The 12,418-nt window shown below is 58.2% G+C and overlaps 3 protein-coding genes across 3 annotated transcripts; all 3 read left to right on the top strand.

Annotated features, from left to right (window-relative positions):
- LMJF_35_2330 (conserved hypothetical protein) lies at positions 1–2,760 on the top strand (the record flags this gene model as incomplete). The annotated part of the gene is made up of 1 exon (XM_003722579.1): positions 1–2,760. One exon carries the CDS (start codon positions 1–3, stop codon positions 2,758–2,760), a length of 2,760 nt encoding a protein of 919 aa, XP_003722627.1.
- Positions 2,761–5,958: 3,198 nt separating this feature from the next.
- LMJF_35_2340 (putative ribonuclease) lies at positions 5,959–7,992 on the top strand (the record flags this gene model as incomplete). The annotated part of the gene is made up of 1 exon (XM_003722580.1): positions 5,959–7,992. The coding sequence occupies one exon, from the start codon at positions 5,959–5,961 to the stop codon at positions 7,990–7,992; it is 2,034 nt and encodes a 677-aa protein (XP_003722628.1).
- Positions 7,993–9,157: 1,165 nt separating this feature from the next.
- LMJF_35_2350 (putative aminopeptidase P) lies at positions 9,158–10,612 on the top strand (the record flags this gene model as incomplete). The annotated part of the gene is made up of 1 exon (XM_003722581.1): positions 9,158–10,612. The coding sequence occupies one exon, from the start codon at positions 9,158–9,160 to the stop codon at positions 10,610–10,612; it is 1,455 nt and encodes a 484-aa protein (XP_003722629.1).
- Positions 10,613–12,418: the final 1,806 nt, after the last annotated feature.

A 12,418-nucleotide genomic window follows, 5' to 3' on the forward strand; every position in this document is an offset into this window, starting at 1 on the left:
ATGACTTCCATTGCATCACAGATCCTAGCCGCTCTGGCGGCTGCCTCCAGCCCTGTCGCCGAGACGCGCCATGCCGGTGATCTTCAGCTCCAGCAGCTGAAGTTGAACGCCACCGCCTACTTCTCCAGCTGTGCGGAAATCTTCGTCTCGCAGCAGGCTGATCTACGCGGGCGGCAGTTAGTGGGCTTCCAGCTCAAGAATAGTCTCGCAGACCCCGCGTGTGCGCAGAACGCGCAACTTCAATCGGCAGTGTGCGAGCAGGCGGTCGCCGACCCGCAGCGCATCATCCGAAACGTCGCCGGCAGTATTATTAGCGTGGCGGTGCGCGAGGGGCTGTGGCCTGCGGAACCGGTCGTCCGACAACTCGGCACCATTCTCACCCACCGGAGCAACGAACTTGGCGCGGTGCACGGTGCCATCCGCACCTTGTCGTACATCGTCGACGATGCGGTGTCGCTGCTCGATGCCGCGGGGCTGACGAAGCCGGTGCTGCTGGCTGCGCTGCCGTACCTCACGTCCACCGCCTTTGGCACGACCGGAGCAGATGTGCTCGAGATACGCGTCAAGGCCCTCGAGGTTGTCGCACTGATTTTGGAACATGCGGGTATGGACTTCGAGTCGAACAGCTACAAGAGTCTGCAGGGCGGCATCACCAGCGTCGTGCAGGCGTGCTTCGACAACCTGAAGGCACCCCTCTCTCAAGCCATCGCCACACAGTGCATTCGCTGCATGGCGCTGTCCCTCACGTTCTACCAAGAGATTGACGACGACCTGTTTGGGCAGATCGGCCAGCTCATGTACCAGGCGACCACTGCAGGCAACGGGGCTGCCCCGGCCAACGCAGAGGAGGAGAGTCTCCGTATTGAGGCGACGGAGTTCTGGCGCGCCATCTTGCACTTTCCTCATTTTGCTGAGGTGGCCCAGTCGACTGTCGTGCAAATAATTCCGGTGATCATTCGGTCGATGATCTACTCCGAGATGGAGATCGGTATGCTGCAGGCGAGCGCCGAGGACTGGCAGGTGCCGGACAAGATGGACTCGATTCGGCCGCGCCACTACACAGAGCTCAACAGGGCCGCTGGCGACGGCGGCAACGACGGCGAGGAGGACAACGGCGAGGACGACGACGAGGTGGAGGAGTGGAACCTGCGCCGCGTCTCGGCGTTGACTTTAGATGAACTCAGTCAGTACTACGGCGACCTTCTTCTTCTGCCAGTGCTGAGCTGTGTCGAGGGGATGATCCGGTCTGGGCCGGCCGGCTGGCGCCAGCAGGAGGCCGGTGTGCTTGCCATCGGTGCGTTTTGCGAGGGTTGCTACGACTCCCTGGTGCAGTTTCTGCCTGATATTTGCCCGATGCTTCTGCAGCTGCTCGAGGCGGCTGATGCGCATTTTCTCGTGGTGAGCATTTCGCTCTGGTCGTGCACTCGCCTCGGCAGCTACTTCCTCTCGAACCATCCGCTGATGGAGCGACTGATGGCGTGCATTCTGCGTAAGATGGAGAACCCGTCCAAGATGGTGCAGGGCGCCGCCGTCGAGGCGCTGCGCAGCATGCTGGAAATGGCGGAGGAAGGCCAGGTGGACGCGGCCGCCCCGGCGATTGTGCGCTCCATCGCGACATGCTTTGGCGCCTATCAGCTCAAGAACCGTGTGCTTCTCTTGGAGGCAGTGCAGTCTGTCTGCCAGACCCTGGGCGCTGCCGTGCGCGGCAGCGAGGAACTCATCTCCGCCCTTCTTGCGCCGCTGGGTCAACTGTGGTCGCAGACTCCGAATGACAGCCCCCTGCTGTGGAGCCTGTTCGACTGCATGGCAACCGTGTGCGCCACGCTTGGGCCAGCGATGCAGCCCATGACTGGCGAGATCTTCAACCGCAGTTTCTCGCTGCTGCGTGAGCATCTGCAGCAGCGACACGCCGCCCTTCAATCGGGCGACATTCCGCCGGATGAGGAGTTCACCGTGACCTCGTCCATCTTGCTGAGTGGACTGTTTGACGCCATGGGGTCGGGACTGGAGCCTTTGGTGGCTCAGAATGAGCCGGTGTTCATGCAGCTGACGCTCTCCATGCTCTCCGACGCGTCACCGCACATTCGGCAGAACGGCTTCTGCCTCGCGAGCGATGTGGCACGCACGTGCCCGATGCACTTGCAGCAGGTGCTTCCCCAGTTCTGCGACGTGGCGGTGCAGAATGTCACGATGGCCGACGAGTCGTGCTACGCGGTGGTCAGCAATGTTGCCTGGGCGGTGTGCAACTTGCTGGAGCATGAAGTGGATGGCACTGGCGCTCCGACGATGCAGGCAAGCCCGGCAATGTCGCAGCTATTTGCGCTCTTTGCGAAGTTGCTGGGACAGACCAACATCACGTCGGATATGCGCAACATGGCAGAGAATGTGTCGCTGTGCCTCGGCGTCATGCTGTACGTCGACTCCGACGTGGAGTCGAAGGCGGGCTGCTCCGTGGAGCTCTTTGCGGGTGCGTTTTGCCGCTTCGTGCGCAACGTCCGCGAGTCATCGTCGCTGCTGGAGGCTGGCACGAACGGTTTTCTGATGGCAGTGCAGCAGAAGCCGAGCGCTGTGGTGAACAATCTTGGGCTCTTCTGCGATCTTGGTTGCTCCGTGGCAGTGGAGGGCGTGGAGGCAAGCCGCATGATCCGTCATCTGCTTTCGAACGCTTCGCGAGCGAACCCCGACGTGTGGCGCCAGGCGCTTGCCGCGTGCACAGAGCCGACCCGCAAGAAGCTGTACGAACGGTACGGCTTTCAGTAGGGCGGGAGCGCGCGAGAAGTCTGTTGTGGTTGAGTCGGAGGTGTACCGCCGGCGTCAGCTGACCATGAACAGGCGGACGAAAAAAGAAAATACAGCAAAGGATATGGAAGGCGGACGTGGCCTTCACGGTAGCCAACGGTGGACTCTGTGCAAGAAACATCCAACCGTTGGCGTGCGTTTGAGCACGCCTGCATATCGGGTTGTTCGTTTCCTTTTTTCGGCTCTATGTTTGGCACGCGGCGCACCTCCGTTCTCCGCTCCTTTTTTGTGTGTTTTGTGAGCTTCTCTTGTGTTTCCTCTCCAGCAGTGGCCTCGTTAATTATGTTCTCTCCTCAGCTCAACGAACAACGACACCGAAACAACAAAGAAGTGGAAGTGAAGCCGAGAGATGGGAGAGTGTGTGCGTGCGGTGGTGTTGTAAGTATGTCTTTGTGTCTGTGTAATTGGGTCTCGTCGTCTAATGGAGAGAAGAGGGTGAGGCAGCAAGCTGAGGGAAGGAAGGGTGGGTGGGTCGTTTCTGCCCATCTCTCCGTTCATCACCTGCTTGTTGTCGCCACCTTTCCATCTGTCTTCGCTGCGCCCCACCTTTCTTTTTCTCTGATCTTGCGTCATTGTCTTTTCATTGGTACCCGTGTACGGCACCGGATTTCCCCGTCCTCCGCGCTCGCCTTCTCTCGCGGTCTCCTCGATCGTTTACTCTCTCTCTCTCTCTCACGCCCTGCCTGGCGCACGGCCTTTTCTTTTGGCCTGCTTTCCTCAGTGTTGTGGTCGTCTCTACTCTCGTACCCGGCCCTCCCCACCCCACTCCGCTCACGCGTTGTTGTACCTGTCGCTCCCTCGAGGTAACTGTGTGGAGAAGAGGGAAGGGAGGAGACGTGGTGTGGGTGCTCTGGACGACGGAGCTGATGCCGAGGCGCGGTGTATGACGGAGAAAGCAAGCAGCGCATCGAAGAACTGACGAGGGAGAAGTTGTTTATGGCGCTAGCCACCACCACTCTCAGTTCGACGGCAACCGCCACAAAAGAATGCATAAACAGCAGACTAGCTGACGATCAAAGAGAGCATGCACAGACACGCAGGCAGGCCTGTCCTACCCCTTCCCTGTATGCTGCGTCATCCGCGCACTCGCAGATGGTGCAGTAAACGTGCACGAGACCACTCGCTGCTCATTGTCATCTCCCTTCGTACCGAGTTATGGAGAGAGGGTGAGGTGGTGAGTGGAGGAGAGACGTCGGGGGTGGCGGCACTGCGCAGGACTTGATCTCTGCTGAATAAGGGCCGTTTTGACAGGTGTGTGGGGCGGCAGTCGTCGTCTGTCTTCCTCTCAACTTCTTTTGCCCCCCCCCCCCCGACACACACATACGTGTCCGCAGGTAAGACTGGACGGTGCCATGACCCGCGCATGCCCTGTTTGGTTGGATTTCCCTTTTTTCCCTTGTAGGTACCGCCCGAGATTGCGTTGTGGCATACTGCGCGTGATACAGCACAACTGGGGCTGATACCAAGCGGCAGGAGGTCGGGACAGGAACGAAGGGGCTGGGTTGCGAGGGACAAGGGAGGGAAGGACATACGAGGATGTGCTGGTATCGGACTGTGATCTGGAAAGCACTTAAAAACAAAAGGATGCTCGAGGGAGCACGGCCGTGTGTTGGACAACACGAGCGACTCGATTCAACCATGCGTCCCTCTGCTCTCCGCTTTGTCCAGCAAGCCCACGGTGTGACGCAGGCGCGGCGATCCGCGCATGCTTCCTTCTGTGTGTTCACCGACCTAAAGTCACGGATAACAACCTGCATTCCTTCTTCTCTTGATCATCGTGGCAAAACATTTTCATACAAGCATTCACACAGACACATACATACGTGCACATGTGTGCACCCCTACGCACTCATACCATGACGAGGGCGCGCCTTGGATGGTGAGCACTGACGACTAGCGTTCGCGCTCTCTTCTTACCGCCTTCCTCCGCCGGCAGGCGAGTGTGCACGAGCCGCCGCGGGCACAAAGAAACGAGGATGCGCTCTTTTCCTTGCTGCGTGTAGCTGCCTTTGCGCACTGTTCTCTGGGCATGATGGTGCGACGTGATCGGGGGTGGGTGTGGAGGGCGATCGAGTGTACGGTGTCGAATGGAGGCGATACCGTTGCTCCGGGTGCCGGCGTTGCTTCTGGTTTCCCGTTTGTCTGAGAAAGGACCCCAGTGGCCTTGCGGCTCCTTCTCTCTCGTTATTTCCACCGTCTGTGCCTCCAGAGTAGGTCTTGCCCATGCGAGCTCCGCGATGTCGTCACCCGGCTACGACAGGAAGCTGCGAGGACGGGTGGCCCCTCACTCTCGCCCGTGCACAGGCACGGGCATATACGCGTACCCCGGCGCGCTTGTGCAGCAAGCGGCGCTCTGTTCCCGCCGGCATGGCCCTCGGTGTAAGCGGCATAATCGCACACACCAGCCCGGCGGTCGGATCGATGGAGACGAATGCGCTGACTCGCCTCGGTGCAACTCTCTCACTCCTCTTCTCTCTGTTTCTCTCTCTCACGCTGGCGAAAGAGCGGAAGTGTTTGCACACACACGCACACATACGTCATCCGTCTCGCACCGGCGCACCGTGCACGCTCAGCGCACACACACCATCATCTCCGACACGCCTTCTCCCTTCCGTGTGCCCACCTTCTTCTGGTGTTTGTTCTCTGTTCACTTCACCACCTTTTTTTAATTCCATCTGTGTGAGTTGTGTAATGTATCTCTTTTGTTTTTTTTTCTGGGCTCTACGTAAGCGTTTTTGTGTGTGCGTGGAGGCGGATCACGACGTCCCCATCCCTCCTCTCTCTGTGCTCTGTTGCGGTGATGTTGGTGGCGCTCACTCAATCACGCACTGCAGCATTCCGTGACTGCTTTCTCGAATTCTTACTTATCTCTTTCCCCCTTTTTTTCTTGCGGTGGATACCTTATCTGCACACAACAGCTAACCGACGCACGCACGCACATACATACGCATTCGTACGCTCGAGCACGTTTAGACGCATTTGCCAAGTTTTCGTTTTTCTGCCTTATTGTTGCTCTCACTGGCACGTTCTGTATCATCTTTGGGTCTCGCACACCCACCGCTCAACGCCGGCCTTATCCCCTCCCCCACCTCCCCCTTCCCCGTCACGTCAACCTGTGGCTTGCGGCGCGCATAGAGCTCTGACACGCAGCCGGTAGCGATGGAGATTACCAACAGCAACGCGGTGGCGCTGTTGCCCTACGTGGGCACACTTTTGCGCGACTGCTCCTTCTTTGCGGTGGACCTGGAGTTTTCCGGCATTGACCATGAGGGCGCCGAAGCTGAGGCGGAAACACCAGAGCAAGCTCTCCACTCCCTCATGCGAAAGCCATCTGACCTGTACCCGGCAAAGTTGCAGGCTATCAAGCCGTACAGCATGGTGCAGATCGGCATCTCTGTCTTCATGGAGCTAGCGTCCGGTGACGCCGAAGGAGTCACGAGCGCGAGCGGAGCAGCGTCTTTGACAGTGCCCCCTTCGGCCGCGGCTCACCTGCGAAAGGAGGTGGCAGAGTTCTTAGCGGCGGACGTCGAAAATCACACCACCTATGCGGAAACCACCACCGTGGTGGAGGGAATGCTGACGAGCGCGAACAGCGCGGCCGCGGGCTTCACCTCGGCGTTCACGTACATAACTGAGCAAATGGTCGCTGTTGCGCAGTCGCTGGGGGTCGTTGCAAGGCCCAGCGACATTGGTGCCACGGCGGAGCCGCCGCCGCTAACTCAGTCGCTCCCTGGCCTGCGGTACCATTACCGCTTCTTAGAGGCTCTCAGTCGCGCTGTTGCCAGCTATCGGAGAGAAATCACCGCCACCGGTGCGTCGGCGTTAGAGGCGCCGGTGGCGCGCTACAAGGTGCACACGTTCTCTGCGCTGACGTTCCCGGCTGCAACCGACTTTGCGGCGAACGTCACGCTCAACATCGACACCGCCCAGTTCCTCGTCAAGAACGACATGGACCTGACGCGTTGGGTGAAGGAAGGGCTGCGTTTTGCGCCGATAAAGGTAGCGGCCGCCCAACTTGCCAAGGAAGCTGAGGCGAAGTTGCAGCAAATGAACCTGCTGGCGCAGCCGCACATCGTGCTGCCAGGATACAAGGAATGTATCGGCAGCAAACTAGACGAGTTGCTTCCCCTCTCTCCAGGCGAGCTGCAGCTAGTACGGTTTGTCATCGCTCTCCCGGATGCGGGGTACGGTGATATGGCGGCAGCCAGGGTGAAGCAGTTCTACGTCGGAGCACTTCGTCCCCTTATCTCCTTCGCGCGTGGCATTGTTCCCGAGTCGGCGCTGCCAGAGTCCATCTACACGAGAGACAAGCTCTTCAAGGACGAGATGGACGCGCTGGCGGCAATCGGGATGACGAAGGCGAGCCGCAAATTTGTGAGGGCCGCCATCTCCAGCAGCTGTGGCAGCGGGTGCGGCTCCTGTCTCGTCTCTCATAGTTACGGCAGTGCCCTCTTGGAGACTCTCTTGTACGCAACCGAAGTGCAACGGAAGCCCATCGTTTTCTACAACGGCTACACGGATGTGATGTTTCTGCTGCTCGCCCTTTATGGGCCGCAGAACATGCCACCGAACCTGTCGTCCTTTAAGTCGCTGGTGCGCCGACACTTCCCCTCACTTTTCGACACGCGCGTTCTCAGCTGCGCTGGACCGCTTCAGGGCTTGGGGAACTTTACGGGGAAGCTCTCGAGCGTCGTTGATGAGATGAGCAAAGTGAGCGCTATCGGGCCACACGTGTCGTTTAGCTTTGACCCGCTCGTCTCTGGTGGCCGGGACGCCACGCAGCACTTGGTGGCCCACAACGCGGCCTTCGATGCCTTACTTACTGGCAAGCTTTTTGCGTTTGCCAAGTACGGACTCGAAAATGCCAATGTCAGCGTCAAAGTGTATGAGAACTTCTTGGCCACCTATACCACGTTGATGTCGATCAACCTGCAAGGCAACGTGGACAGCGTGCTGCCGGAAGCGGCTGCAAACGTGTACTACCTTACGAAAACGTCTGGGCTGCGGGCTGATACGATACGTGAGGCGCTCGCGGGGTGTGGTATCACAGCCGTTGTCATGTACCGAAGAAACGGTTATACCATTCAACCAGTAGGTGCTGCGTGCCAGATGCCGGACCTGATCGAGGTGGTGAGAAAGGCGCTGCGCGCTAGGGCTCGCTCGCAAATCGAATTGTATCAGATCGCGCTGTGAGCACACGCACGGATAGAAGCCAAGGAGAGAGCGCGCGGTTGTGCAGGTGGTGCGGAGGGAGGGGCTGAGGACGCTCACTAGTACTGCGCGTGTGTGTGTATACACGCCCACATGCCTTGACCGTGCCATGATGACTGCGTGGGTTCCGGTTGACCGAGTGCAGTCAAGGGATACATGATATGCATCGGTGAACAAGAGCAAGCGAAGAAAAGGGCGAAGCATTCTTTGGCATGAGCTAAAGATTGTGCAGCGGCGTTGCCATCTTGGCCATTCCCGCTCGCCACGCACCACCGCCCCGTCCCTCCTCTGTCTCCTTCTCTCTCAATCTCGCTATCTCTTTTTTTTTTTGCTGTCGTTCTTTCTTCGTCACGTTTGCGCCTGCTTGTGGAAGTGCTGCAGCTTGGAGCAGCATGCGACACGGAAGACAACAAAACGTAGGAGGCGGCTGCATCTCCATGGTCCACCACACGGAACAGCAGCCCAAAGAATGGGAGCTGGAGGCATGGGCTGTGGAGAGACACAGAGTGCAAAAAAAAAATGTCTGATAGCGACGCGAACGTTGATGCGAAGCGCGAGAAAGGTAAAGGGAATGGGGCCCAACTCTCCCTCTCTCTTGCAGGCTCTGTTTTGTATCTGCAAGCAGCGCACTCTCTTTCTCTCTCTGTGTAGCCGTGAGTGTGACATTGACGGGCTTCCGTTCTTCACGCTGCCCCCTACCCTCCTCCCCTCCTCTCTCCCCCCTCCCCCCATGTGCCCCCTCGACAAAATGCCACCTCTTCGTCCACTTCCATCTCTTTCTGTTTTTCTTTTTTCTCTTCTTTTCGGTGTTTGCTAGCCGAGTTCTGCTGTTCCCCCGTTTTTTCCTTTCTTTTGCTTTTCGTGCTCCTTTCGCCGCTCCCCAACCCCTCCACAGGCCCTTCCCCCTTTTCTTCCGTCTTCCTCTGCCCACCTGTCGCGAGCAGTGCTACAGATTTCTCCTGTGGCTGCGCTATCGACTTGACGAGAGCACGTCGAGTACATCACAAGCGACACTCTCCACCCCCACCCCCTCCCTGCTCCTGCTCCCGCTCCCACACTGGAGCAGATACGGCCGCACGTTGGCGTCTTTGCAGCACTTCTCTTTCTTGCATTTCTCTTGCTCACTTCTTGTGGTACCGTTTCGACAATGTCTGCACACGATAAGAGCTTGGCGTACCCCTTCCCCATCTCGATGAAGATGTATCGAGAGCAACGTGAGCGGCTGGGTGCGTCGCTCCAGCAGGCGTTCCCAGAGGGTGGCCATGCGGCGGTGCTGCGGGCCGCCTCTGAGGTCCCCGTGAACTCGACGGACTGCAACTACCTCTTCGTGCAGGAGAGCTACTTCCACTACCTCTTCGGCGCGGAGATCCCGGACGCGTACGGCGCTGTGCTCGCAGGCGGCAAGAGCGTCTTCTTCATTCCGCGGCTACCGGCGGATTTCGCGACGTGGATGGGCCCGCTGCCGACACCGCAGAGCGTGAAGGCGCAGCTGGAGGTGGAAGAGGTGCACTACGTGGACGAGATGGAGCAGGTGCTGATGAGCTGCGGGGTACACACCGCCGAGGTGCTGAAGGGCACGAACACGGACAGCGGTCTCGAGGTGCTGCAGGCGAAGCTGCCGGAGGGGACTGCGCTGGCAACGTCCACCGACTATCTTTATCGTGTGCTGAGCTCGCAGCGCTGCTACAAGACAGCCCTTGAGGCTGATGTGCTCAAGTATGTGTGCAAGGTGTCGAGCGCCGCGCACGTCAAAGTGATGCAGATCGCGAAACCCGGCATGTCGCAGCACCATCTCGAGTCTACATTTCTCCACGACGTGTACTACAATGGCGGCTGCCGCCGTGTGAGCTACACTTGCATCTGCGCCACGGGCCCCCACGGTGCTACGCTGCATTACCCGGACAACAACTGCGTGATCGAGGACGGCACGATGGCGCTGCTGGACATGGGCGGCAACTATCGCGGCTACGCTGCCGACATCACCTGCAGCTTCCCTGTGAACGGCAAGTTCACCGAGGCGCAGAAGACCATTTACAACGCGGTGCTCGACGCGCACGACAGGGTGATGCGCGCGATGAAGCCGGGTGTTGAGTGGGTGGACATGCACCTGCTCGCCATCCGCACAACCTGCATGCACCTGATCGCGGCGGGTATCCTCAAGGGCGACATCGAAACGCTCATGGCGAAGGAGATCATGCAGTACTTCCAACCACACGGCCTCGGCCACCTTATCGGCATCGACGTGCATGACGTTGGCGGCTACATGGAGGGTTGCCCTGAACGGCCGACGAAGAAGGACTGCTGCCGTCTGCGCACCGCGCGCACAATCGAGGAGGGGCTTTACATGACCGTCGAGCCTGGCTGCTACTTTAACACGGCACTGCTGGAGATGGCGAAGGCAAACCCGGATGTGCAGGTGCACCTGTGCATGGAAAAGCTCGAGGAGTACGTGAATTTTGGTGGCGTGCGTATCGAAAGCGACGTCCTGGTCACGAAGGACGGCGTGGTGAACTACACTCTAGTGCCACGCACGGTGGAAGAGATCGAGAGAACGATGGCGGGTGCGCCCTTCACAAAGGAGGTGGAGGTGTACCACAACTGAATCCGGCTGTAACCGCAATAGGGGCGGCGTTCAGGGCGCTGGCCGGGTGTGGGTCTTTTGCACTATGGTGTCTAAACCCCTGCTATGCGTGCTGCTACCCCTTCTGGTGTGCACTGTCCGTAGAGCTGACAAGGAAAACAGACCCAGATAATAGGGCCAAAGCAGATGGAAGCTTGCACACATGCACGCGCGCATTCACCTGCACTGACAAAGACAGTCGAATGGACTCGACCAAATCCCATCGTGATGGTGTCTCTCTCTCTCTCTACATATGATCATAGGAAAAGACTAGGCCCTCTTCCCCACGCACGTGAATACATCCACGCCTTCTTGGTTATTCGTATTTGCCTTCCGGTGTGTTTATCGGCGTGCGTGTGCAGAATGGCGGAGTGTTTTATTGTGTACCTGCAAATGCTTTTCTTTCTGCTTTGGTGCGTGTTTCGGATGAGTCTCGAGCAGTAAATCGCTTCTCTTTTCTTGTGTTTTCGCTCTGCTCGTTGCGATTCGGGAGCTTGTCTCCTGTTTGGGATGCCGGCGGAGGACAGAGAGGAATGAACTCGATCAAAGGGAGGGGCTGCTGAGGCAGCGACTGTCGAAATGCGGGCGAGAAGGGCCGAAAGAACGGAGGAAGCGGTCGGCGCTCGCGTGGCGGTGGTGCACGGATTGTGGAGAATGTGCACGAAAAGACTTGACGAGAGCAACCCAGAAACGACAGTTTTTTTTTTTTTTTGGGGGGGGGGGGGAGGGGTAGCTGCACGCTGTACGTGCAGGACTCGAAGACGACTGATAAAAGCAGTTATAGGCGACCCGGTCTTAACCTTCTTTTCTCGCTCGGGGTGCAGATCTCCTCGCAGCCTTCCCTTCGCTTCTTCAGTTTCTTCCATGTTGCTCTGCTCTTCGACTCGGTCTTCTCCGTCACTGCCTTTGAAAGTGAGTGAGTGCGTGCATGTTTACATCCTTCCTCCTTCCTTCGCATTGATCTCTTTTTGAATTCTCGTCTTCTTTGCGTGGTTCGCCAGACCGCCCCTCACCCGCCTTCCCACCGAAATCGAGTGTGCTCTGGCGCTCTTTTCGCGCGAAATGGTGGTGATCGGTGTGTGTGTGTGTGGGGGGGGGTAACATAGGCGTGAAGGTGTGGCGCTACTCACTGTTGATAGGGAACGGGCCGAAAAAAAAAAATTATCGAACCGAACAACACACGAAACTCCTTTTGAAGTCCGCCAAAAGGCGAATCACGGCAGTCGAAAACAGGCACACAAGCAAAAACAAAACAAAACACATGGCCAGAGCGAGTGACAGCAGTTTTCGTGAGGCGGAGGGCCCTGCTGAAAATGGAGAGGGAAAGCAGGACTGCACCATTGTCGAAACGTTCTGTTGTCCACTACACCCGCGGTGGCAGCATGATCCACCATGGTTGTGGGGTTAGGGAGGTGCCCTGCGCAAGCGGGAAATGCGTGTGCTCTGTCCTCTTCTGCGGATTGGAAGGGCAAGCTGGACGCACATGCGAGGCGGTTGCTGGGCGCGCGAGTGTGCACGTGCGCTTCCTTTACTCACCTCCACGCCCTTTTCATGAAGGGCTCTGTTACTCGCTCATTCTTCCGCCATATAGCTGTATATATATATATATATATGTGTGTTTGTTCTCCGTACTCATTACCTCCGTATTCTTGCCTTTTCGTTCTCCCTTGGGCTCCCACAGTCGCCAGAGAGACACGCCGCCGCCGCCCCCCCTCCCCTTTCCCACGACCACAGAGTGCTGCGTCTATTCACCAGCCCCCTACTCTTTGCGGCTGTTTGTGTCTAGTT

Source organism: Leishmania major, chromosome 35, assembly GCF_000002725.2.
Source record: "Leishmania major strain Friedlin complete genome, chromosome 35".
Taxonomy (NCBI): Eukaryota; Euglenozoa; class Kinetoplastea; order Trypanosomatida; family Trypanosomatidae; genus Leishmania; species Leishmania major.